Here is a 22,604-nt window from a genome sequence, read left to right as displayed (position 1 = left end):
TTGCATCACTGCAACCCGCACAATGGACTTCCCACCTCCAAACTGATTCACAACTGATCAGTAGCAGTCTGGAGTTGCCAGCTTCCACACAGCAATCGCCACTCGCTTCTCTGCTGTGAGGGCAGCTCTCAATTTGGTGTCCTTGCACTGGAGGGCAAGCTCTGTACACAGTTCCAGGAAAGTGGCTTTGAGCATCTGAAAGGTCTGCAGCCACTACTCGTCATCCCATACCTGCATCATGATGCGACCCCGCCACTCAGTGCTTGTTTCCCAAGACAAAATATCAATGGTCCACTGTATGTAGCTGCCCCATGAATACCAACAGCAACCCTAAATTGTTTCTTTCCATGGCATGCAGCAAGGCAGACACCACAGTGTCATTATCAGATTTGCAGCTCATGAAATACTGCAGGATCAGCCGCATTGTGTTTGTAATGCTCATCGCAAGACTGGAGAGCAGTGCAGGATCCATGCTTTCAGACAGAAATGGCAGATGCACAGTTTACAGGGGCTGTTGAAAAGTGGCGCAAAACGTAGCAGGAAGCCCATGGAATGATGGGATGAAGAAAACTGCATCATGGGATGCTGAGCCCGCCCCCATGATTCACTGCGATCCCTTCCCAGAGCACCCAGCGGCAGATAGCTATCCACAATGTACTGCTCTCTCTGTCAATGCAAGAGCACCAACTGTGGATGCACTCCGCCAACACAAGGAGCGTTATGTGGACATGCAAAAGTGGTTTAATTACAGCAGTGGATGATCGCTGACCTAACTTAAGTCAACTTAACTTTGTAGTGCAGTCATAGCCAGAGTGTCACAGATAAATATCAGGTGGCACAGAGTATTTAGCATAAGTAGTAACCACATATTGTAAGAGCTCATTCCAGGTGAAGTGGCCAGTTAACACCTCACAGTCATCGGACATAGTGAGTTACAGATTGTTGTAATAAGCCATAAATCCAGTGTCTTTATTAAGACCATGATTGTTAGTGTCTAGTAAAGTTATGAATGTAAGCTCCCAGGCTTGGCTTTGGAAGGTGATTGTGACAGGGCATCACCCCACTCCTGCCTCTTTTCTAGCCACACACCACTCAAAGACCTACTTCTGGCCAAACACCCTGTGTGCCATTTATTTACAATGTTCTCTCCTCCACCCTTACAAACTTGTGCAGCTCTGTATTTCCAATAGCATATACTCCTTAGGTGTCTTCCCACTGAGAGATTTTTCCTGGCTCTGACTCTTCAAAAGTGAAATCCCAGCAAGCTGCATGGAAACTTTTTAAAGACACCATAATAGAGGCTCAATTTAAATTTATACTTCAAATTAAAAAACATAGTAAGAGGACCAAAAAAGTGCCACCGTGGCTAAACAACAAAGTAAAGGAAGCAGTTAGAGGCAAAAAAGACATCCGTTAAAAAGTGGAAGTTAAATCCTAGTGAGGAAAATAGAAAGGAGCATAGACTCTGGCAAGGGAAGTGTAAAAATATAATTAGGAAGGCCAAAAAAGAAATGGGAAGAACAGCTAGCCAAAGACTCAAAAAGTAACAGCAAATTTTTTTTAAGTACATCAGAAGCAGGAAGCCTGCTAAAGAACTAGTAGGGCCACTGGATATCAAGATGCTAAAGGAGCACTCAAGGAAGATAAGGCCATTGCGGAGAAACTAAATGAATTCTTTGCATCGGTCTTCACAGCTGAAGATGTGAGGGAGATTCCTAAACCTCAGCCATTCTTTCTAGGTGACAAATCTGAGGAACTATCCCAAACTGAGGTGTCATTAGAGGAGGTTTTGCAACAAATTGATAAATGAAACAGTAATAAGTCACCGGGATCAGATGGTATTCCCCCAAGAGTTCTGAAGGAATTCAAATGTGAAATTGCAGAACTAATAACTGTAGTATATAACTTATCATTTAAATCAGCTTCTGTACCAGATGATTAGAGGATAGCTAATGTGAAACCAATTTTTAAAAAAGGCTCCAGAAGCAATCCAAGCAATTACAGGCAGGTAAGCCTAACTTCAGTACTAGGCAAACTGGTTGAAACTACAGTAAAGAATAGAATTTTCAGACACACAGATGAACATAATTTGTTAGGGAAGAGTCAACATGGTTTTTGTAAAGGGAAATCATGCCCCCCCAATCTACTAGAATTCTTTGAAGGGGTCAACGAGCATGTGCACAAGGGCAATCCAGCAGATATAGCATACTTAGATTTTCAGAAAGCCTTTGACAAGGTCCCTCACCAAAGACTCTTAAGCAAAGTAAGTTGTCATGGGATAAGAGGGAAGGTCCTCTCGTGGATCAATAACTGGTTAAAACATAGCAAACAAAGGGTAGGAATAAATGGTCAGTTTTCAGAATGGAGAGAGGTAAATAGTGGTGTCCCCCATGGGTCTGTTCTGGGACCAGTACTGTTCAACATATTCATAAATGATTTGGGAAAAGGGGTAAACAGGGAGGTGGCAAAATTTGCAGATGATACAAAACTACTCAAGATAGCTAAGTCCAAAGCAGACTGCGAAAAGTTGCAAAGGGATCTCATTAAACTGGGTGACTGGGCAACAAAATGGCAGATGAAATTCAATGTTGATAAATGCAAAGTAATGCACACTAGAAAACATAAGCCCAGCTTATGCACATAAAATGATGGGGTCTGAATTAGCTGTTACCACTCAAGAGAGAGAGATCATGGAATCACTATGGATAGTGATTTGAAAACATCCACTCAATGTGTAGTGGCAGTCATAAAACCTAACAATGTTTGGAATCATTAAAAAAGGGATAGATAATAAGACAGAAAATATCATATTGCCTCTATATAAATCCATGGTATATCCACATCATGAATACTGTGTTCAGATCTGGTCGCCCCCTCTCAAAAAAAGATATATTGGAATTGGAAAAGGTACAGAGAAGGGGTATGGAACAGCTTTCATATGAGGAGAAATCATTAAGACTGGGACTTTTTGGCTTGGAAAAGAGACGACTAAGGGGGGATATGACAGAGGTCTACAAAATCATGACTGGTGTGGAGAAAGTAAATAAGGAAGTGTTATTTACTCCTTTTCATAACACAAGAACAAGGGGTCACCAAATGAAATTAATAGGCAGCAGGTTTAAAACAAATAAAAGGAAGTACATGTCTTCACACAATGCACAGTCAACTTTTAGAACTCAGTGCCAGGGGATGTTGTGAAGGCCAAGACTATAACAGGGTTCAAAAAAGAACTAGATAAGTTCATGGAGCCTAGATCCATCAATGGCTATTAGCCAGGATGGGCAGGGATGCCAAACCACATTCTAAAGTGTCCCTAACCTGTTTGCCAGAAGCTGGGAATGGGTGACAGGGGATGGATCACTTGATGATTACCTGTTCTGTTCACTCCCTCTGAAGCATCTGGCATTTGCCACTGTTGGAAGGTAGAATGCTCGGCTAGATGGACCATTGGTCTGATCCAATATGGCCATTCTTATGTTGTAAGACTCTCAGTCTCTTCCCCCCACTTGGCACTTCCTTCCTGTACCTTTTCTACTTTTTGGGTTAATTAGCCTTGTAGCTCTCTCCAGTCCATCCCCAATTGCTCAACTGGACAAAGTTTTGCCCCTCAGGTTTGCTCCGGGGTGATTTAATTGGTGATCCAGTTATCAGAGTGTTGGTACAACTACTGTTGCCCAGCACTGTCATAGTACTCTGAAGGTTTCCTTTACGGATAAGAACTGACAGGTCAGATACGAAGTGATTGCTTTGTGAAAACAGTTCATCCACCGGTGATCTGGTGTTTTTGTCTTTCAGCATCTTTCTGTGAGTTCATGCGAGAGCATAGTGATTGTCTCATTTCACCCACACACTTGTTAATGGAGTATTTAATGCACCGGATAAGGTACACCATACATTGTGATAGGCATGTGCAGGACCCATGTATCTTGAAAGGTGTATTGTGTTCATCATCATAGCAGTGGAGATATGTCTACAGGTTTTGCATGTTACGGCAGGATTTGGTGCTGCTTTGAGTTGGTGCGTTCAGGTTAGTGCGGAGGTTTCCTCTGATGATGACAACTAAGTCTACCTATGTTAGGTCAACGTACAGCCACTGCAGTAATTACTGCAATTCTTCATGTCCACACTACCCTTCTTCTGTCGGTGGTGTGCGTGCTCACCAGGAGCACTTGCCTCAACTTACGGGGGACAGTTTGGGGGCGGCTGAGAGGCCGGGCTCCCAGCTGGGAGCTTGGTGCCAAGTTGACAGGCAATGTAAGTCACGCAGAGTCTACACAAACACTGCGTCACTCTAACTATATCAACCTCAGCGTTACAACTCTTATATAGGTGGAGTGATTAAGTTGGTGTAGTGAGGGAATTACATTAGCAGGAGCAACGCTGTAGTGTAGATACTTAAAAAGTTAGGTCGATGTAAGCTGCCTTATATTGACCTAACTCTGTAATGTAGATCTGGCCATATTTATAGTGGAAAACAATAAGAAGTTTATCATCAAAAATTCAAGCAATAGTGAGTAAGCGGAAGCAAACGGTTACATATAAAACAAAATAACAAAAGACTTTCTAGAAACTAAACTTAACTAACAGGCTAGCTTTCTGTCTAAAGTTTATCTCACCACCAAAGTCCTCTGCAGCATTTTCAACCAACGTTGGGTGAGATGCCATTTTCAGGAACGTAAACGCACTGTCTGTTTACTTCCTGGGTCCAGAATAAGAGGGTGTATTCTTTACCGTCTACCTATACTCCCCATAGTTCATTGACTGTATTCAGAGACTGTATAACCACCTGTAATTTGTTTTTCCTGTGTGCTCCTTCCCTGCTGACTTCACATCTCTTTGATAACTTTGTATGTAAAAGGGCATCCATTTATAATGCTTAATTTACTCGTCTGACAGAAAACCTGTTTTTTCACTCCTGCTGGTGATTCGTTCCTTAATACAAACTCTAAGAATATATTTTCAGTGTATATATACACACACAACTCCTTACACAGTGTCACGGAGTGTGGGGGGACACAAGCCCCTGCACCCCCGGCTTCCTGCGATTCACCATGACTCTCAGCCAGCCAGTAAAGCAGAAGGTTTATTTAGACGACAGGAATACAGTCCAAGACAGGTCTTGCAGGCACAGACAACAGGACCCCCCTCGGGTAGGTCCATCTTGGGCTCCCAGGGCGCCCCAGCCCCCTTGGGAGGTCGGAGCCCCACCTGCCTCCCAGCCAGCTCCCCAGCCAGCTCCTGAAACTCTGCCTTCAGCGACCCCTCCCACAGCCTTTGTTCAGTTTCCCAGGCAAAGGTGTCACCTGCCCTCTAACCCCTTCCTGGGTTCTCATGTTACATGCTCAGGTATTCTCCATCGGTCAGTCTCCCATCCCCCAATGCAGACTATCCTAGCCACACTCCCCTGTCAGCATTCAAGGACCACAGTAAGAACAGTCCCAGTTCGTCACACACAGTATCTGTACATACATTTCATAACTATATTAATAACCAGTGTGATCCTGGCTTTCATGTAAGCCCTCACATGACATTTTTTAGTGCACCAGAATGTATGTACCAGAATCAGGACATTTCTGTAACACATTGGTCAGTTGGCATTAAGGCCTCCTTGGGTCATACTGCGAAAGTCACTCTTGGGTTCTCAGTAAGGGTCACAGAGCAAGAGGACCTGTCTCACCAGTGATGCCTTTACTCTGTCTGCACCCAAACCAAGACATAGGGCAAGTCTATAACCACAGATGAGAGGTGTTTAAGGGCCAAGACAAAAGTCAGATAACTCACTTGAACAGGTTGCCAATCTGGCTTGGCAGGTGATGAAGCCCATTACAGGAAATGTTGAGTTCAGTCAGATTGGAGATCTCACACAGTAATATAGGAAGCTTCCCCAGCATATTATGGGACAGGTTCAGGCCCTTCAGCTGAGAGAACCTAAATGTCAGGTATACAAATTATTCATAAAGCATAGTGGTTAGTGACAAATACACATACAAGGACAAGCGCAAAGGTTCTCTGAAGTAGTCCAAGTACTTTCTTAAATATGACATCCCCTTTTCTCAAACCAGCTATAGCATGGCATTTCCTGTACCAAACAGGCTATAATCCATCAATAATATATACCTAAGGCTAAGATTTTGTCACGGACATTTTTAGTAAAAGTCACAGACAGGTCACAAGCACAAAAGAAAAATTCACGGAAGCCATGACCTGTCCGTGACTTTTACTAAAAATATCCCTGACAAAATGGGGATCTGCAGTTCCCCACACTGCCTGAAGTGGGACAGCTGCACAGGGGCTAGGAGCCGCCTGCAGCAGCTAGGGGGCCCGTGGCAGCAGGGAGCTCAGGGGTTCCCCTGCCACAGCCAGGAGCTGCGGGGTTTCCTGCTGCCTGCAGCAGCCGGAGGGTCAGGGGTTCCTCCGCCACTGGCGGCTCTGGAGGCTCCTGCTGTGGCCATGAGATCGGGGGTTTCCCCGCCACTGCCACGAGCTTGGGAGTACCCTGCCATCTGCGGTGGCTTGGAGCTCCGGGGGCCACCCAGAGGCGGCGGGGTACTTCGCGGCTCCCTGCAACTCCTGACCACTGCAGGCTGAAGTCACGGAGGTCGCTGGAAGTCAGATTCCGTGACTTCTGCAACCTCTGACTAAATGGTAGCCTTATTCATAACATTACTTCTGCTCTATATTGGGTAAGACAAGAGAATTCTAAAGTTAGGTCAACCCAGCTATGTTGCTCAGGAGTGTGAAAAATGCACAGCTAGGTAGTTAAGCCGACCTAAACCCTGGTAGACATCTCTAGGTCAATGGAAGAATTCTTCGGTCGAACTGGCTACTGCCTGTCGGGGGGAAGATTTACTACAGCAACACGAGAACCCCTCCCTTTGCTACATTGAGTGTCTACACTGAAGTGCTGTAGCAGTGCAGCTCCAGAGTTTCTAGTGAAGACAGACTAAGAGTTACACACACTCCCATCTCTTTAAACTCAGAAGCAAAGCAGACAATATCTGTCTGCTAGATAAACACCTTGGATTAGGGACTATAAACATTAGAACAGGAGATTAATTAGCAATTTAAAATAATTTCTTCCAACAACAGTGTGTCTCATCTGAAGGATTTTCATAGATTCATAGATTCTAGGACTGGAAGGGACCTCGAGAGGTCATCGAGTCCAGTCCCCTGCCCGCATGGCAGGACTAAATACTGTCTAGACCATCCCTGATAGACATTTATCTAACCTACTCTTAAATATCTCCAGAGATGGAGATTCCACAACCTCCCTAGGCAATTTATTCCAGTGTTTAACCACCCTGACAGTTAGGAACTTTTTCCTAATGTCCAACCTAGACCTCCCTTGCTGCAGTTTAAGCCCATTGCTTCTTGTTCTATCCTCAGAGGCTAAGGTGAACAAGTTTTCTCCCTCCTCCTTGTGACACCCTTTTAGATACCTGAAAACTGCTATCATGTCCCCTCTCAGTCTTCTCTTTTCCAAACTAAACAAACCCAATTCTTTCAGCCTTGCTTCATAGGTCATGTTCTCAAGACCTTTAATCATTCTTGTTGCTCCCTGGACCCTTTCCAATTTCTCCACATCTTTCTTGAAATGCGGTGCCCAGAACTGGACACAATACTCCAGCTGAGGCCTAACCAGAGCAGAGTAGAGCGGAAGAATGACTTCTCGTGTCTTGCTCACAACACACCTGTTAATACATCCCAGAATCACGTTTGCTTTTTTTGCAACAAACAAAAGGATGGGGTGGAGGATTTCAAATGTGGGTTGAAAGTCCTCATTTCAGTAAGTCTACCTTCAACGTACCATTTGAGGGTGGTAAGCGACAAAGGTGGGACAGGAAAGCAGGAAATGAAACTGTTTAGCCACCAGATTAACTAGGGCCTTGAATGAATTTGGTGAAAGGCCAAGAGAAAAAGGTGTTTGGTGTAAACCAGGCACATCAAAAGAAACCTCAAAAGGCATAAACAGGGCTGTAAAGGGGGAAGCCCAGAGGCACTGTCTCTGAGGCCACATTCCACACTAGGAAAAGTGAATTGCTAAACTAAAGTTATTCACTGTAATTGGAGTTCTTTTAAAATGGACTCTACATTTTCACATTCACAGGGTGCACAGCTGGTGCCACTCTGATGGCACAATGTTTCATAGCAGTACTCACTGGAGTGCTCTCCTGTCCCTGGTTGTGGTGGAATGGTATTACTACTTTGGGAAGAAATTTAGGATGGGGACCATAGACACCAGCTTCCTCTGGGCCCAGGTGTTGCTCAACCCCCTGCTCCGCCCCAGGTCCTGCCCCCCACTTGCTCCCTTCCCCCAAGTCCCCAAACCCATCTCACCCCTTCCCCCAAGTCCCCACTCCCACCCTGCCTCTTCCCACCTCCTCCCCTAAGGGTGTACCGTCCCTGCTCCTCCCAGAGCCTCCTGCACACCGAGAAACATCTGACTATGGCAGGCGGGAGGCGCTGGGATGGAGGGGGAGGAATTGAACAGCAGGGATGGATGGGAGGTGCTGGGGGTGGGGGAAGGAGAGCTGGCTACCAGTGTGTGCTAAGCACTCGCTAATTTTTTTTCCACGGCTGCTCCAGGGCTGGAGAGCACCCACAGAGTCAGCACCTATTGTGGGGATAGAGAACCACTTTATTCTTGTGGAAAATAATGAATGACAAATCAGCGATGAGCGCTTGTATTTCACTTACTTTTCTACCAGATGTGATTGCTATAACAAAAGCTGTCTTTAATTGAAAAGTGAAATAGGGAACATTTCCCCAAGGTTCAAAGGAAGGTTTCACAAGCCGAATAAACACTAGGTTGAGGTCCCAAGTTGGTGCTGGTTCTTTGACTGGAGGGTAAACATTCATTAGTTCCTTCACAAATCTTAGCTGTGTCATAGGTAAATACAGTCTTATGATCAATGAGGATGTGGTGTGCAGAAATAGCTGCCAAGTGCACTTTGACAGATGATCTAGAGAGTCCTTATAATTTCAAATGGAGCAAGTACGCCAGTATGGACAGAATGAAGGCTGATGCTGAATCCAGGTTATTTGCCCAAAATTGAAAATATCTTTTCCGTTTGAGATAATAGCATCTACAGATTGACTGTTTTAATAGCATCTGTTGGACACTGTCTGAAGAGGACTTTTCAAGGTCTGTCAAAGTCCTCTGGCCTATGCTGTCAACAGAAGACCGTGTGATCTGGGTGGATATCTGACCGTTCTGCTGGGTCAGCAGATCTGTGGCTACAGGGAGAGACAGAATCCTTTAGATAGATGAAAGAGGCCTGGAAATCACTCACTCAGGCTGGGGCAATCACAATTATTCTGGTCTTGTCCTATGTTTTCTTTAGAATTCTTTGAATGACAAGAAATTGGGGGGTGGGAGGAAGCACAGACGAGATCTATTTCCCCAGTCGAGCAGAAATGCATCCAATATGGACTGGCTGGCTGTGCCTGCTCTCGAGCAAAACCGTGGGCCATCTTGTAAACAGGTCTCTCTCTCTCTCGATACCCTCAGAGACAGAAGATTTTTGTCTACTACCAAGTTCTACAGTAACCATTTATGCTGCTCTCTTCATGTCACTGCTCAAATGATCTGCAAGGTCTTTGCCACAAGATGTATAGAGATATGAGATAATTAATGTGCCGGATGCACCAGTTTCATAATGCCACAGCTGCTTTGCACAGTTGACTGGAATGAGCTCCTCCTTACATGTTCACATAGAACACTTCTATTGTGTTGCCCATGACCACTTGGGACCACTTTGTCTTGTAGATGTGGAAGAAAGGTTTTGAGTGTCCACTGAATTTCTCTGATTCATGGACACTGATATACAGATTCTTTCCCCAGAGATTCCAATGGCCCCGAATAGCCAGGTTATTGAAGTGAGCTCCCTATCCCAAACTGGAACCACTGGAAGTGACTGTAGCTGATAGGACTGGGGAATTGAACATTACCCCTTTTAGAACTCTGCTGCATCTCTCACATAAGGGATAGGAGTACTTCCCTGGCAACTATTTTATAAACATGCTATATTAAGCAAATAATCTTTGCTAGCCAAAGCTGAAGCCGAAGAGTTTTCATCTTGAGGCTAGTATATAGGGTTATATAGGTAACTGAAGCCATGAGGCCTGGTCCATCAGTTTGAGGATCATCATTGAGGCTACATTTTAGTCACGGCGCTTACCTGGGGGGCTCCCCGGAAGTGGCGACATCCCCCTTGCTCAGCTGCTAGGTAAAGGCATGGTCAGGCAGCTCTGCAGGCTGCCTCTGCCTGCAGGCACCGCCCCTGCAGCTCTCACTGGCTGGGAACCACGGCCAATGGGAGCTGCGGGGGCGGTGCCTACAGGCAGAGGCAGGCTAGTGTGCAGAGCTGCCTGGCCATGCCTCCACCTAGCAGTTGAGCGAGGGGAATATCGCCGCTTCTGGGGAGCCCCCCCAGAGCCCACCTCACCCCATCCCGTGCTACAATCCCCTGCCCCCTCTCACACCCAAACTCTGCTGCTGGGAAGAGGGAGGGGGCAAGGGCCCGAGACTGCCCCAGCAGTGGCCGGTGCACCTGGTGCAGGGGCTGCCTGAGCTGCTCCTGAGCCAGGCGCACCAAACACTACAGAAGTCATGGAGGTCACGGAAACCGTGACCTCCGTGACAATCTCTCAGCCTTCATCATCATCACTATTCGACACAAGTTCTTCTGAACTACCTCTATCACTGTACGGATTTTTTTAAAAATCCTTATTCCAGGAAGAAGACTCTGCCTCTTTGAGAATCAGAATTGTGCTAGTAAATAGGATTGTGTGTAGGAACTGCGTGCAATTTATCTTTCCCCAGTTTATTTTGAGTTCCAGTTTTTTAATTAGGGAGCAGATCTGAAACATACCTGTGGATAGGTCATCTTGTGAAAATGCTTTGATGAGCTAGTTATTTGAATAAGGGTATATATAGGTAATCTGTGAACTTAGGTGTGCTGCTACTACAGACAGGCACTTTGTGAATACTTGAGATGTGGTCAAAAAGATCAACGGGAAAGATTCTATATATATTGTTAAAAATCTTCTCTCTCAATGAATGGTAACTGTGACATGAAAGTCTGATAGCAACATGGAAATATGCATCTTGTAAATTGAGAGCTCCAAACCACTCATGAGTGGACAGGGAGGGCATAACTGAAGCCTGAGTAAGAATATGGAATTTGAACTTTCTGATGAATAAGTTGAGCTATTGCAGATCTAGAATAGGTCAAAGGCCTCCACCCTTTTTTGAGATGAGAAAAAGGAGAAGCTCTTTTCCTGGAATTCTTCAGGAATTTCCTCTGTGGCACTTGCCTTTCACTTCTGCCCTTAGCAGTCTCTGGTGAGAGAACCCTCTGAAAAGGGGAGATTTGTGGAGAGGGATGGTGGTGAACTGAATGAAGTAAGCCCTTGGGAAGATTTCCAGAATCTGTCTGTAGTGATGATGGCACTCCAGGTATTGAAGGAGAATAAAAATCTGTTTCCAACATGGGTGGGGAAGTTGGTACATAAGTTAAAGTTGTTTTAAGGCTCCTGAGGATCTCATCAAACCCGAACTCTAAGACCAGGTGCAGAAGACTAGGGATGTAGTTGGTTTGCCTTTCAGGCGAGGCTTGTAAATTTTTCTCCTCTGCTGTTGCTGTGCAGATTGTTGTTGGTATGGTCTTTTATGAATAAAGTAGGATGATGAGACAATGACTGGTATTGCTTCCTGTGGCACCTGAAGGTGGAAATCTCGCAGAAAGTTGAGAGCTGCCTAGGGATTTAGGTAATAGCTGAAGCTACTATGCTAGAATTTGTATCCAAAGAGGCTCTTAACGGATGTTTGACTCTTAACTGGCCCTCACAAATTAAAACTTTTACCAGTTTCTTCTGCTTCTCAGGTAGGGATTTGGCAAATATGGTAATTTGGTCCCATAGATGGTACGGATACCTGGATATTAACAGCCTGGTCTATTCTAAAACTGAGCAGATACTCTAATGCCCAGTAACACTGAAGAAAAGACCATTCTGTCTAGGACATCAAGCTTTTGCCTTCCCTGCTGGACAGAGTGGAACTTATCCTGTTATTCTCCTGAAAGTTGCAGTGACAACTAGCGAATTAGGGAATATTACAGAAAAAAGGAAAAACTCTCTATAGCCAATTGGTAGAGCTTATCTGCTTTTTTGGTCATAGCTTCTCCAGAGGTGAGATTCATCCACAGACTCTTAGGCCTGGTCTACACTGGGGGGGCGGGAATCGATTTAAGATACGCAACTTCAGCTACAAGAATAGCATAGCTGAAGTCGACGTATCTTAGATCGACTTAGAATCACTTACTTCGCGTCCTCACGGCACGGGATCGACGGCCGCCACTCCCCCGTCGACTCCGCTTCCGCCTCTCGCCGTGGTGGAGTTCCGGAGTCGACGGCAGAGCGATAGGGGATCTATTTATCGTGTCTACACTAGACACGATAAATCGATCCCCGATAGATCGATCACTACCCGCCGATCCGGCGGGTAGTGTAGACATACCCTTAGCTGATTGTAGTAATCCTTCCAGCACAGGGCAGGTAATTTTACTCTTTGAAGGAGAACCTAGAAAGTGTAAAACAGAGTTAAGTCTCTTACATTGTCACTGATGGAATTTTCAGGTTATGAGACCATTGTCTTAACCAACTCTTGACAATGGCTAGGCTGCTGGTGTGCTGAGACTACAGCCTATCCTGTTGAGCAATATTGTCTCACTGTTTCCTTGTACTTGCCCATCAGTCTGTGTGTATCCATCCGTTGTCTCTTGTTTTATATTTAGTTGGTATGCTCTTTGGGACAGGAACTGTTCTTTTGTTTTGTGTTTGTATAGTGTCTAGCACCACGGGGTCCTGGTCCATGACTGCGGCTCTTAGGTGTTATGATAATACAAATAATAATTAATCACCAATTTGTAAAATTGAATCACAATTTCCAAAGGAGAAAAGGCTGAGGATACCCAGACATTCTCATCCAGTGACATTTGAATGTTTGGCTTCAGATCCACCTCCTGAAGTTCAACAGGTACCTCAGGGTTCTTTGGACAACATGTAGCTTCTGAGACAGCTCTCTGGAAACTGGAAAGGTAGACAGATCTGGTTGCATCAGAGCCAATGCATGTGATTTGCTTTGCCCCCTTAGAGAGGAACGTTTTTTTTTTTAAATATAGATTCGTCTATCTGGGTGATGGAAAATATGACCATCTGGCCCATGGTGGTATGTCCTAGTCTTGCCTGTATCCCTGTATCAAAATTTCTATTATAAAAAACTAGTGGGTAAGAGTATTCCCTTAGTCTATGTCAGTGGTTCTCAAATGTATTTGATCACGTCCCACTTCTTTGTGTCTGTAAGTAGTTTATGCCTGATAAAAAAAAAAAAGCTTGCAACTCATTAAATATTAAAAAGTAGGGCAAGCACTCATTGTAATAATAGCAAAAGCAAAACTGTGATTGTGGTCAATGCTTACAATTAAATGTGCACACTGCATCATTGCAAATGGATTAACATACAGATAGCAAAAACTTTGTATAATGCTATGTAAGCTTAACAGAAATCCATCAAAATACACAGCGCCATCTGAGGATCTGATATATCTGTAGGAATCAGCTTTGCTAGTTAGTTAATTAATTGATGTAGGTAAAATGTGTGCAGTAAGTTAAAGCCTCACATCCCCTCAGAATACATTCCGCGCCCCACCCCCAGTTTGAGAACCTCTGGTCTATATAATCTGTATCTAGTATCTCTATAATGTTCTCTGGTGTACTTGATCTACCTTGCAGGAGGGGAATAGGATAGTAAAATGTCAGGTCTATCTTGGCCTAAAACATCTGACTACAAATTCAACTGTGAATCAGATGGTTTGAACAGGAGATGTTGTTGATCTTGGAAAGTGTAGTACCGAAAAGGGTGAGGCAAACTTCCCCAGGGAACTGACAGTAATCCTACTGGGAGGGAGTGTAATCCTAGGGGAAGGTCGTCTTGTTAGAATGGAATTCTCCTTTTCTTTCCTAAGGTGGGGAGGAGGGGACAGCCCAGAAGCCTCTCTTATAATCCTCTTATCTTTTTGCCCTCGGGATTCTTGGGACTAAAAAGATTTTGGATCTAAGTGAATCTAGTTGTGGGTGCGAGTTGTATATTTGAGCCACTACAGTGATAGCAGATCTGGTAGATACCAAGGAGTCTGAAGTGATCTCTGCTCCCTTCTCCAGCAATGTCACTGGATCAGGTACACTTGTTTCAGAAGGGGTATGACTTTTCATATGGGTTTTGCTTTTAAAAACCACTTGGTTTTGGTCTGGGTTTTGAGGAGATTCTCTGGATCTCCTTAAAATGGATGCACTAGAATCTCTGAATGGATGCACTAGAATCCAGGGCATCTCAATGAGAGGACTGACTCTGCTGACAAAGGCAGACACCTTCGCTATGCCACTGTCTGGAACCAAAGGGGTGTGTTTCTGAGGGCCTGTTCTGCTGGCTGGTCAGATCCCATGGCTGTGGATTCCTCAGGACTGTGGTTCTACATTTGGCTCCCAAAGAGGAGGCTGGTAACTTTGTCTGAACTTTAGAATGCTTTTTAGCCTCTGTGAGGGCTGAAGCCAGCCCGTGCATGCTCGTGGATGCTATTGGCTTGGAACTGGAGGCTTTAACTGCTTGTAGTTGTGACCTGTAGCAGCAAGTCCTGGAGCCTCTTCTAATGCTCTTTTCTAGCACTTGAAGTGAAGGTGCTGCATATGGAACAGTGTGATAGAAAATGACCTTCTCCCAAGCAGGCTGGACACCAAACATGGGCATCTGAAGCAGCTAACACAGTAGAACAAGCGGTGCTCCTTTTAAATCCCGCCCTCTTCCTTTGTTGGATTTGCAGATCCATGCCAAGGAACAGGATACAATAAATTAATGTATTGAAATAAAGGAAATAATAAAACTAAGCCTAAACTTTAACTTAATAAACTAAGAAACAGTCAAAGGCTCTGTGTCTTGATGGACCAATCCAAGTCAGATTGAACGAGCAAGGTTCCCGGTCTGTTCTAAACTGCGGCTGGAAGGCACTTAGATAGCTGGAGTGCTCTGCCCGCTTTTTACAGCCTTGTCTTTAGAACATTCAGTAACAGTGAGGGGAAAACAGGAGGGGGTACGAGAGCACTTAATGGACATTGCTACAAGAACGTTCCACCATCCAAGCTGCACTGCCCATGCAGCCCATAAGTGGCAATCTGCACAGGCCAGTCAAAGAACACCACATATATGCACTTCTAGTGTAGATGAGGCTGTTGTAATTTTAACATATGTTAGCTGTCTAGGCTCCCCCCAGGGTTTATTCACAGATTACCTCTACCTGCTAACACATGCTAAAAATACACCTTTTTCACTAGTGAAGACAAAGCCTGAGAGACTGGCACAAAGAAGGGAGAATCTCTAGAAATGGAAAGCTAATACCCTACTGTAACTAAGCAGAAGAGGTACCTATCCAGCTTGGCTCTTGATGAGCACAAGAATAGATGCACCATGCAAACTGTTTCTTTTGTTTTATTTGGACCTTTTTGCTGTATTCTTACTAAATCTTGTTTTTAAAACTCTTTGGGAATTTCACATACACTGCCTCAGAGAGTTAAAACATTCCACCTCTAACAAGAGACTCCCATGCTCGACATTCTGTCTCAAAGGTATAGACTAAGGATTCCTCTTGCATAAGGTGTGTGACTCCTTTCTCAAGGCTGTGGTCTGAGACACATGGATACCTAGTGACTATGCATGCGAAATCAGTTTAAAAGGCAGAAAGTGGCAGTGCCCACTAAGCTGCATCCTGGGCACGATAGTACTAGTCTTGCACATTTATACAAGATTGGCTGAGATGCAGGTCTCCTTAAAGTCCTTTCTTTTGGGGAGTTTCAGCTTCATTGGGCAATGACACCTGCCAGGGAGAGAGATAAGAAGTCCAGCTTTTGGCATACTAAGTCTAGAATGCAGACTTGATTGCATAGCCAATGGCAATCAATCTAAGGAACCTGCCACACTGCTGTCCCACCCAGGGACCAGGAAAACAGCATCTTGAAAGCTGCTCAGGAATTTTCATTATTCTAATGTCATGATTTCTAGTTCTTTTCTCACTTTTCAAATACTACAATAGACCCTGAAAGGACCATTACAGTTTTTCCAGACAGAGAACCTACTATTATCACTGCAACTAAGCAGGTAGGAAACCAAGACAAGCTTAGAAATAGAAGAACCTGGATAATAAACTAGACTTTAGCCCTTGATGAAATTGCACAGAAATAGCATAGTAAAGGTATATTCTTTCACCTATACCTATGGTCACCTGAATATTTCATTGCTCTCAGGAGGAGGGAGACAAAATACTATGGAGAAATTAGAGGAGCATTTTTGCAGATTTCCAAAATAATCCTGCCACAGGAACACAGCTATTTGATTATGTTGCTGTAGGATGCCAGTTGGCTTTCAATATTTCACAAAGTAACTGCCAGAACCCCTTGTTAGCAAGTAAAAGAAGGCAGGGACTTGCAGGAAGAAAGACTGCCCCGCTCCATGCTTTACAACGGAGTCTGATTTATTTTGGGATTTGTTTTTAAAGTTCTCTTATTTTTAGGTCTAATTGGGTCCCTACACTCTCCTACTTATCGGAGCTAGCTGTACCTAGCATACAATCCATCATGCATCTCCCACACCCAGTAAATGGATAATTACAAGTTCCCAGTGTAAAGCTGGAGTCTCGCAGACACTACCGATTCTGAATTTGTGACAGCATTAAAGATTAATTAAAACAGGCTTCTTTTACACTTGCATTCCTTAGTACACGCTTTTACTCTTGACTGTTTTATCATATTCTCCCTCAGCATTTGTTCTTATATCTAACTATGCTGCCAGACTGTTTAGCAAATGGCATTATAATCACCACCATATCTTCCCTATGTAATAGCATATCACCACACAAGGTTCAGCACAATCATCCTTAATATGAAAGGAACGTGTGGAAGGACAGCCTGTACATACTGTAAATTGCTGGAAGTCGAACAGTGAACGGAGACAAAAATTATATTTCCTAGTCTTCATCACCTTGAGGTAGGCAGAATCCTCCCAAAGACCAAACTCTTACAAGTATGCCAACTTCCCACAAGGACCATGGACCCTCAGTATACTCCTGCCTCCTCACCCAATTGTATATTCCAGAACCGCAAAATGTAATAGAAAATGGTTCGCTGCAGACCTGCAAAGAGAGTCAAGACCCCGTGATCCATCCAGTCGCATAAAGTTGTGTCGCAGGTTGAGGTAGGTGATGTCTTGACTGTAGAAGAGATACTCAGGTACCTCCTCAAGGCTATAACAAGACAGATCAACTGTGCTGAGTCGCTGAGACACCACCTGAAAAAAAGAAAAGGGTAACAGAGTTACAGCTACATTTACAATTTTCTTTCCAGTTCAATTCAACGCAAGTTTATTGGCGGGACAAGCTAGACAAGTGCTAACAAAGCACAAGAAAATGAAACCCCTCAGGTATCTATCAGAGGCAAATTCAGCCCACCCAGGATAGGTTTACACACAGTGTTTAGGATTTGATCCCAGGCTTGTATGTTGCTACTGTCCATTCCTGTCGGCAGGCACATACACAAGCATGGAGAAGGGCACAGGAAAGGCACTGCTCTGATTTGCATACATTTTGCATACATCACAGGAGCAAAACTCTCTTGGCAGTTCAAAGATTGATATTTGGTCTCTTATGCAGCTGGGTGTAACACTGGTCCTGGGATGCACATGCACCCGTTCCAAGACTGGCCCCCTTTCACAGAATTGCTTTTCAAGTGAGGGGGCTGAGGGAATAGCAAGGTCATGTGACTATGTAAAAGGGCATGCTGAGAGATATAAGGGCAGCTTGTGTTCTGTTAGGAAGACTCCAACAGAATAGAGACAATTTTCCACAGTTCCCAAGCAGAGGGAAAGGAACCTGCTGGGAAGGTGGTGGTCAGACTAGATGATCTCAATGCTCTCTTCTAGCCTTGGATTCTATGACTGAAAAAAACTTCAGCTGAGACATTTGCAGGAAGAAAATCTCAGCTGGGACAGGATTATAAAGGACCAGGAAGTTCTGGAAAGAGGGCAAAACCCTGGTAAACAACTGGAAGGACTACTGAGCACTGGAAAAGTCTAAAAGGAACCGGTGAGCCTGGAAAAGCAGGGTGGGCTAACTGTTATTTTGAGAATAAACCAGACCCCATAAGGCGAGAGTAATTCAAAAGCACCAACTAAGGTGGTTTGACTAGAGGGAGGGGGAGAAAGGAGCTAAACTGAGGCAACAGATGGGTCCAGTGCTGATAAGCCCCTACTACACTGGGGAACGATCTATTAACTGCTTTGACAATTGCAACCTCTGCCTTAAACTAGCAGTGGAAGCAAACTGGAAGCCAATGGAAGAGGCAGACAGCTGCATTCTGTATCAACTGCAGTTTCTGCATTATTTTCACAAATTATACTACATAAGAGCAAAGTCTTTAGTAGTGAAAACATGTATACATTGGCCTATATGGTGGAAGCCATACACTTTATACAAGAAGCCTTTGTTAGCATTCAGGCCAATCAATGTAAAACAGAGAACAATAAATGCAAGTCAAACACATAGAAGATCTAGCATGGAGAAATGGGATATTTTATACAGCCAAAGCTAATATAAGACATTATCTCTTAACCTGTATTTCACATCAGAAGCTGATACTATCTAAGGTCTGAGTTAGCACAGTCCATCAATCACCAATAAACATGCTCTGTAGTACACAGGAGTCATCATAGTGGATCAGACCAGTGCTCCATCTAGTCCAGAATTCTCTTTGGCAGTGGACAATACGTTTCAGATGAAGGTACAAGAAACCCTGTAACAGACAGTTATGCAATAACCTGTCCACAGAGAAACATCATCTGGCAGTTAAAGACTGGCTCATGCATTGAAGCTTGATAGTTTACATCCCATTTTTAATTCTACCTAATGTAACTGTGGATGTCCTTACTACCTGTATAACATCTAGTCTTTGTTGAATCCTGGTAAACTCTTGGCTTTTAGTTAAACAAAAATGTATTTCCTTAGATTAGATTTAAATTTATTGCCTTTCAGTGTCATTGAATGTCCCCCTGGTTCTCGTAGTCTGAAAAATGATCAATAAGAGCGCCTCATTACAGCAGACTTTCCAGGTCTCTAATAATTTTCATCCTTTTCTCTGGCTATTTCTGATATATCACTAGTTCCCTCACTGCCATCTAGGATTGAGTTTGGGCTTCAAAGTGGGATCCCTTGCTCCAAAGTACTCTTGCCCAGACAATGGTAATGTCAACTCTAGGGCCTCCTGAGTCTTAGGACCGATTCCACTAGGGTGTGGCACCAGTGAAACATAAAAACAGAAAAGCAGAATAGGCTTCCCCACTAGAGGTCCAGGAAGAATATAATGACAAAGCCACTCTAAGGAGGTGCTGACAAGGTGAGAGTCACTGGAACCTGACTCACTACCAAAGCCTGGAACAAAAGGAACAGGTGATGCTGTAACAGCCAATGTCAGGGGCTAAGACCGGATAACGGCACACCCAATATGGAGGACACAGTGGATGCCAATGTGCCCAGTGACAAAGAATCCAGTGCTAAAGGTTCTGATGCAGAGATCTCCAATGCCAGGAGTACCGAAGCCAAGAGACCCAATACAAAACACAAGTCTGATATAGCCAATACCAAATGAGTCTGTGCCAATGCACCTGAAGTATCTGATACACAAAAACCCAACAATGAAGAGGGTCTCAGACACCCAGGTTGGCACAGCACCGAGTTGTGAGATTCATGCTCATTTTTTCTGCTTCTTCCTTACTTGCAAGGACAGAAAATGATTCCAGAAATGCAATCCCTTCAGGATTTAATGGGCCTGCCACATGAACAGGATGTTGAAGTGAAGCTCAACACTGAAGCCATCCCCTTCTGACTCTGCTCTGATGTGGAATAAGCATGTGGACCTGAACAGAATCCACCTCCTCTGGTCGTATTTGGATTCTGTGCTAACTCAAATCCATCAGAGAGGCTCTCTGTGAGTCTAGCACATTGTTCAGGTGGATGCAGCCAAGGCAGTAGGAAGGACTTATAGACTGCTGTAGCTGGGAAGAAAGAGAAGTTAGTCTCTGGGATTAGTTTTGAAGACCGCAATAAACTTCAGATGCTTGGTTAATATGAATAGTGCTATCAGTGTGGGATAGCGCAGAACTACAGCTCGTAACTGCTACATAGCTGCCGCAGTCTGGTGGAATGCTGAAATGAAGCATCCAGCAGATCAGAGAGACATGCAGCGGATAAGTAGCCTCCAACCCACAGATGTCATAGTTCAAAGGAAGCCCTCAGGTGGCCTCGGTACTCTCTAAGAACATGAGTTAGAAGCTGTCTCTCAAAAGTAAGCCTGTTCCAAAATTCTCCAAGCTTTCTTTCCTCTTGCCCTTGTATCAGAGCACCCGCACCTACAGCTTATTGGGCCTCACCGTGGATGCCTGCCGGTGCCATCTCTGGTACTCTGCCAGCGTTTCAAAGCAAACATGGTAGGTTTGAGCTTGTGCACCAGCAGAGCTGAAAGCAAGCGAGTGCTGCCGACGCTTCACTTCTTCCACCTGAAATGGGAGAAATAAGAACAAAAAATAGCCCAGTCTACATTCCAACAATTACACAATCTGAAATGCGGGGGGTGGGAATGTTAAACAAAACCAATACAAGACACTCCACAAAGTACAGTCAAGTTAGTCCCCTCTGGCTGATATACAGCAAAAACTCCTTTTCAGAACCTCTCTGTTGAAACAGAGCAATTTTTACAGTAGGGGTGATGAATTTAGAAACCATGTACACCTCTACCTCGATATAACGCTGTCCTTGGGAGCCAAAAAATCTTACCGCGTTATAGGTGAAACCGCGTTATATCGAACTTGCTTTGAACCACCGGAGTGCGCAGCCTCCCCCCCCGGAGCACTGCTTTACTGCGTTATATCCAAATTCGTGTTATATCGGGTCGCGTTATATCAGGGTAGAGGTGTATTTGGTTTGCTATTACTACTTCAAGCCAGGGAGTGTAATAGCACTCCCACCCCAGCACCCCTAGTTCCAGCACTTATGGAACAGACCCAATAAGTAATTATTTCTGGGTCATGGTAAATTGCTGGACAGAACCAATACACGTAAAAGTATCATGTAATTTATGGCTGAAGCACAGAACCTGCATTCCTTTCACTGTTTTATTAAACTAAAGATTGCCTAGTAAATAAGCAGAGAGGAGTGAGGCAGATGTATTCAAACATCTTAACACAGATTCTCACTAAAGAGGCCTAGACTGACTTCTTGTAGGGAACATAATTCCTGGTGGCCCCTTCATTCTCACATCTTACCTACAGGAAACTAACAAAGAATCAGTTAGGCCCAAGAGCCTCACCTTCCCTCCGACAAGAGGCAGAATGTGCATCTTTCCTGTATGGCAATCCTTCACGGAGGATACGACGAGGCAGGTGCCACAGAGAATGACCAAGCGTTCTGCCCACTTGTGCAACTGTGTCTTCCCTTTGCGCACATTATAGACCCCAGACAGAAGGATTCGGTCTAGTTGCTCCACTTGACATGGCTTTTCTGAAAAGAAAATGGCACTTTATCATCCACTTTTCACTGGATTCTTTCTTTCCAGCTTATGGGGATAATTAGCACCAAAAAACAGCATGCAATCTCAGCTATTAAAAAAGACAACTATAGGTAAGTCAAGACAGAATAAATAGTGGTACACTGAGAACAGAGTCTCATTTGCAGGATAAACAGCCTGTAATAAATAATGCAATAATATTTACAAATATTTTGTAGAGAGATGAATGATTATATATTGTTATGCTCGAAGACATTAATGGCTGCAGTCAAGCGTGTCTGATCTACACGTAATCACAGACATCATTAAAGTTGATGGGCATGCTAGCCATCCTTCATTCTGGCTAAATGGAAATGCAATTAAGCTCCTTTACAGAGTAAGATAGCTGAAACCACTGCCCAAGGCACTGGGCCACATGGGAAGGCTTTAGCCAGAACTCAAGGCAAATGAGGAGTTTCCTTGGGGACTGATTGCAAAGGCAGGGGGCACTGACTGGTTGCAGCTGTATTTGCATGAGTGGAAGAGATAGAAAGCAACCAGAAAGCCAGAAGGAAGCCAGAGAAACAGGCATGAGCATGCCCCTGAGAGGAAACAGAGACAGAATTCCTTGGGGGCACAAGACTGGCTGGTAAGGCAGGCTTGGAATTTGTGAGCAAGGAAACTGGTCTGCTGTTTGTTCCTCTGGTGTACACAGAAACAGAACTGTGTACATTCCTTGCATCAAAGAAATTCTGACTTGTACCATCAATTTCTCTTCCTAACAGAAACAACTTGGCAAGACCCCACATACTGCTAACTTCTCAGGCCAAGAAGCGAGAGTATGTTCTGAGATAAACTATCATAGAATCATAGAATATCAGGGTTGGAAGAGACCTCAGGAGGTCATCTAGTCCAACCCCCTGCTCAAAGCAGGACCAATTCCCAACTAAATCATCCCAGCCAGGGCT

At 44.4% G+C, this 22,604-nt stretch overlaps 1 protein-coding gene across 1 annotated transcript in view; it reads right to left on the bottom strand.

The window, feature by feature from the left end:
- LOC113409388 (PH domain leucine-rich repeat-containing protein phosphatase 2-like) overlaps window positions 1-22,604 on the bottom strand; it is a 139,944-nt gene that overhangs the window by 54,134 nt on the left and 63,206 nt on the right. Inside the window, exons 4-7 of the mRNA XM_029914174.1 lie at window positions 21,460-21,650; window positions 20,525-20,650; window positions 17,238-17,392; window positions 5,782-5,928 (exon numbers count right to left, since the gene is read on the bottom strand). Coding sequence (XP_029770034.1) covers window positions 5,782-5,928; window positions 17,238-17,392; window positions 20,525-20,650; window positions 21,460-21,650 — 619 coding nt within the window. The remainder of the gene's footprint in view (window positions 1-5,781; window positions 5,929-17,237; window positions 17,393-20,524; window positions 20,651-21,459; window positions 21,651-22,604) is intronic.

Source organism: Terrapene carolina, unplaced genomic scaffold, assembly GCF_002925995.2.
Source record: "Terrapene carolina triunguis isolate 2854851 unplaced genomic scaffold, T_m_triunguis-2.0 Scaffold32922, whole genome shotgun sequence".
Classification (NCBI taxonomy): domain Eukaryota; kingdom Metazoa; phylum Chordata; order Testudines; family Emydidae; genus Terrapene; species Terrapene triunguis.
This window is presented reverse-complemented; position numbering and strand designations above follow the sequence as displayed.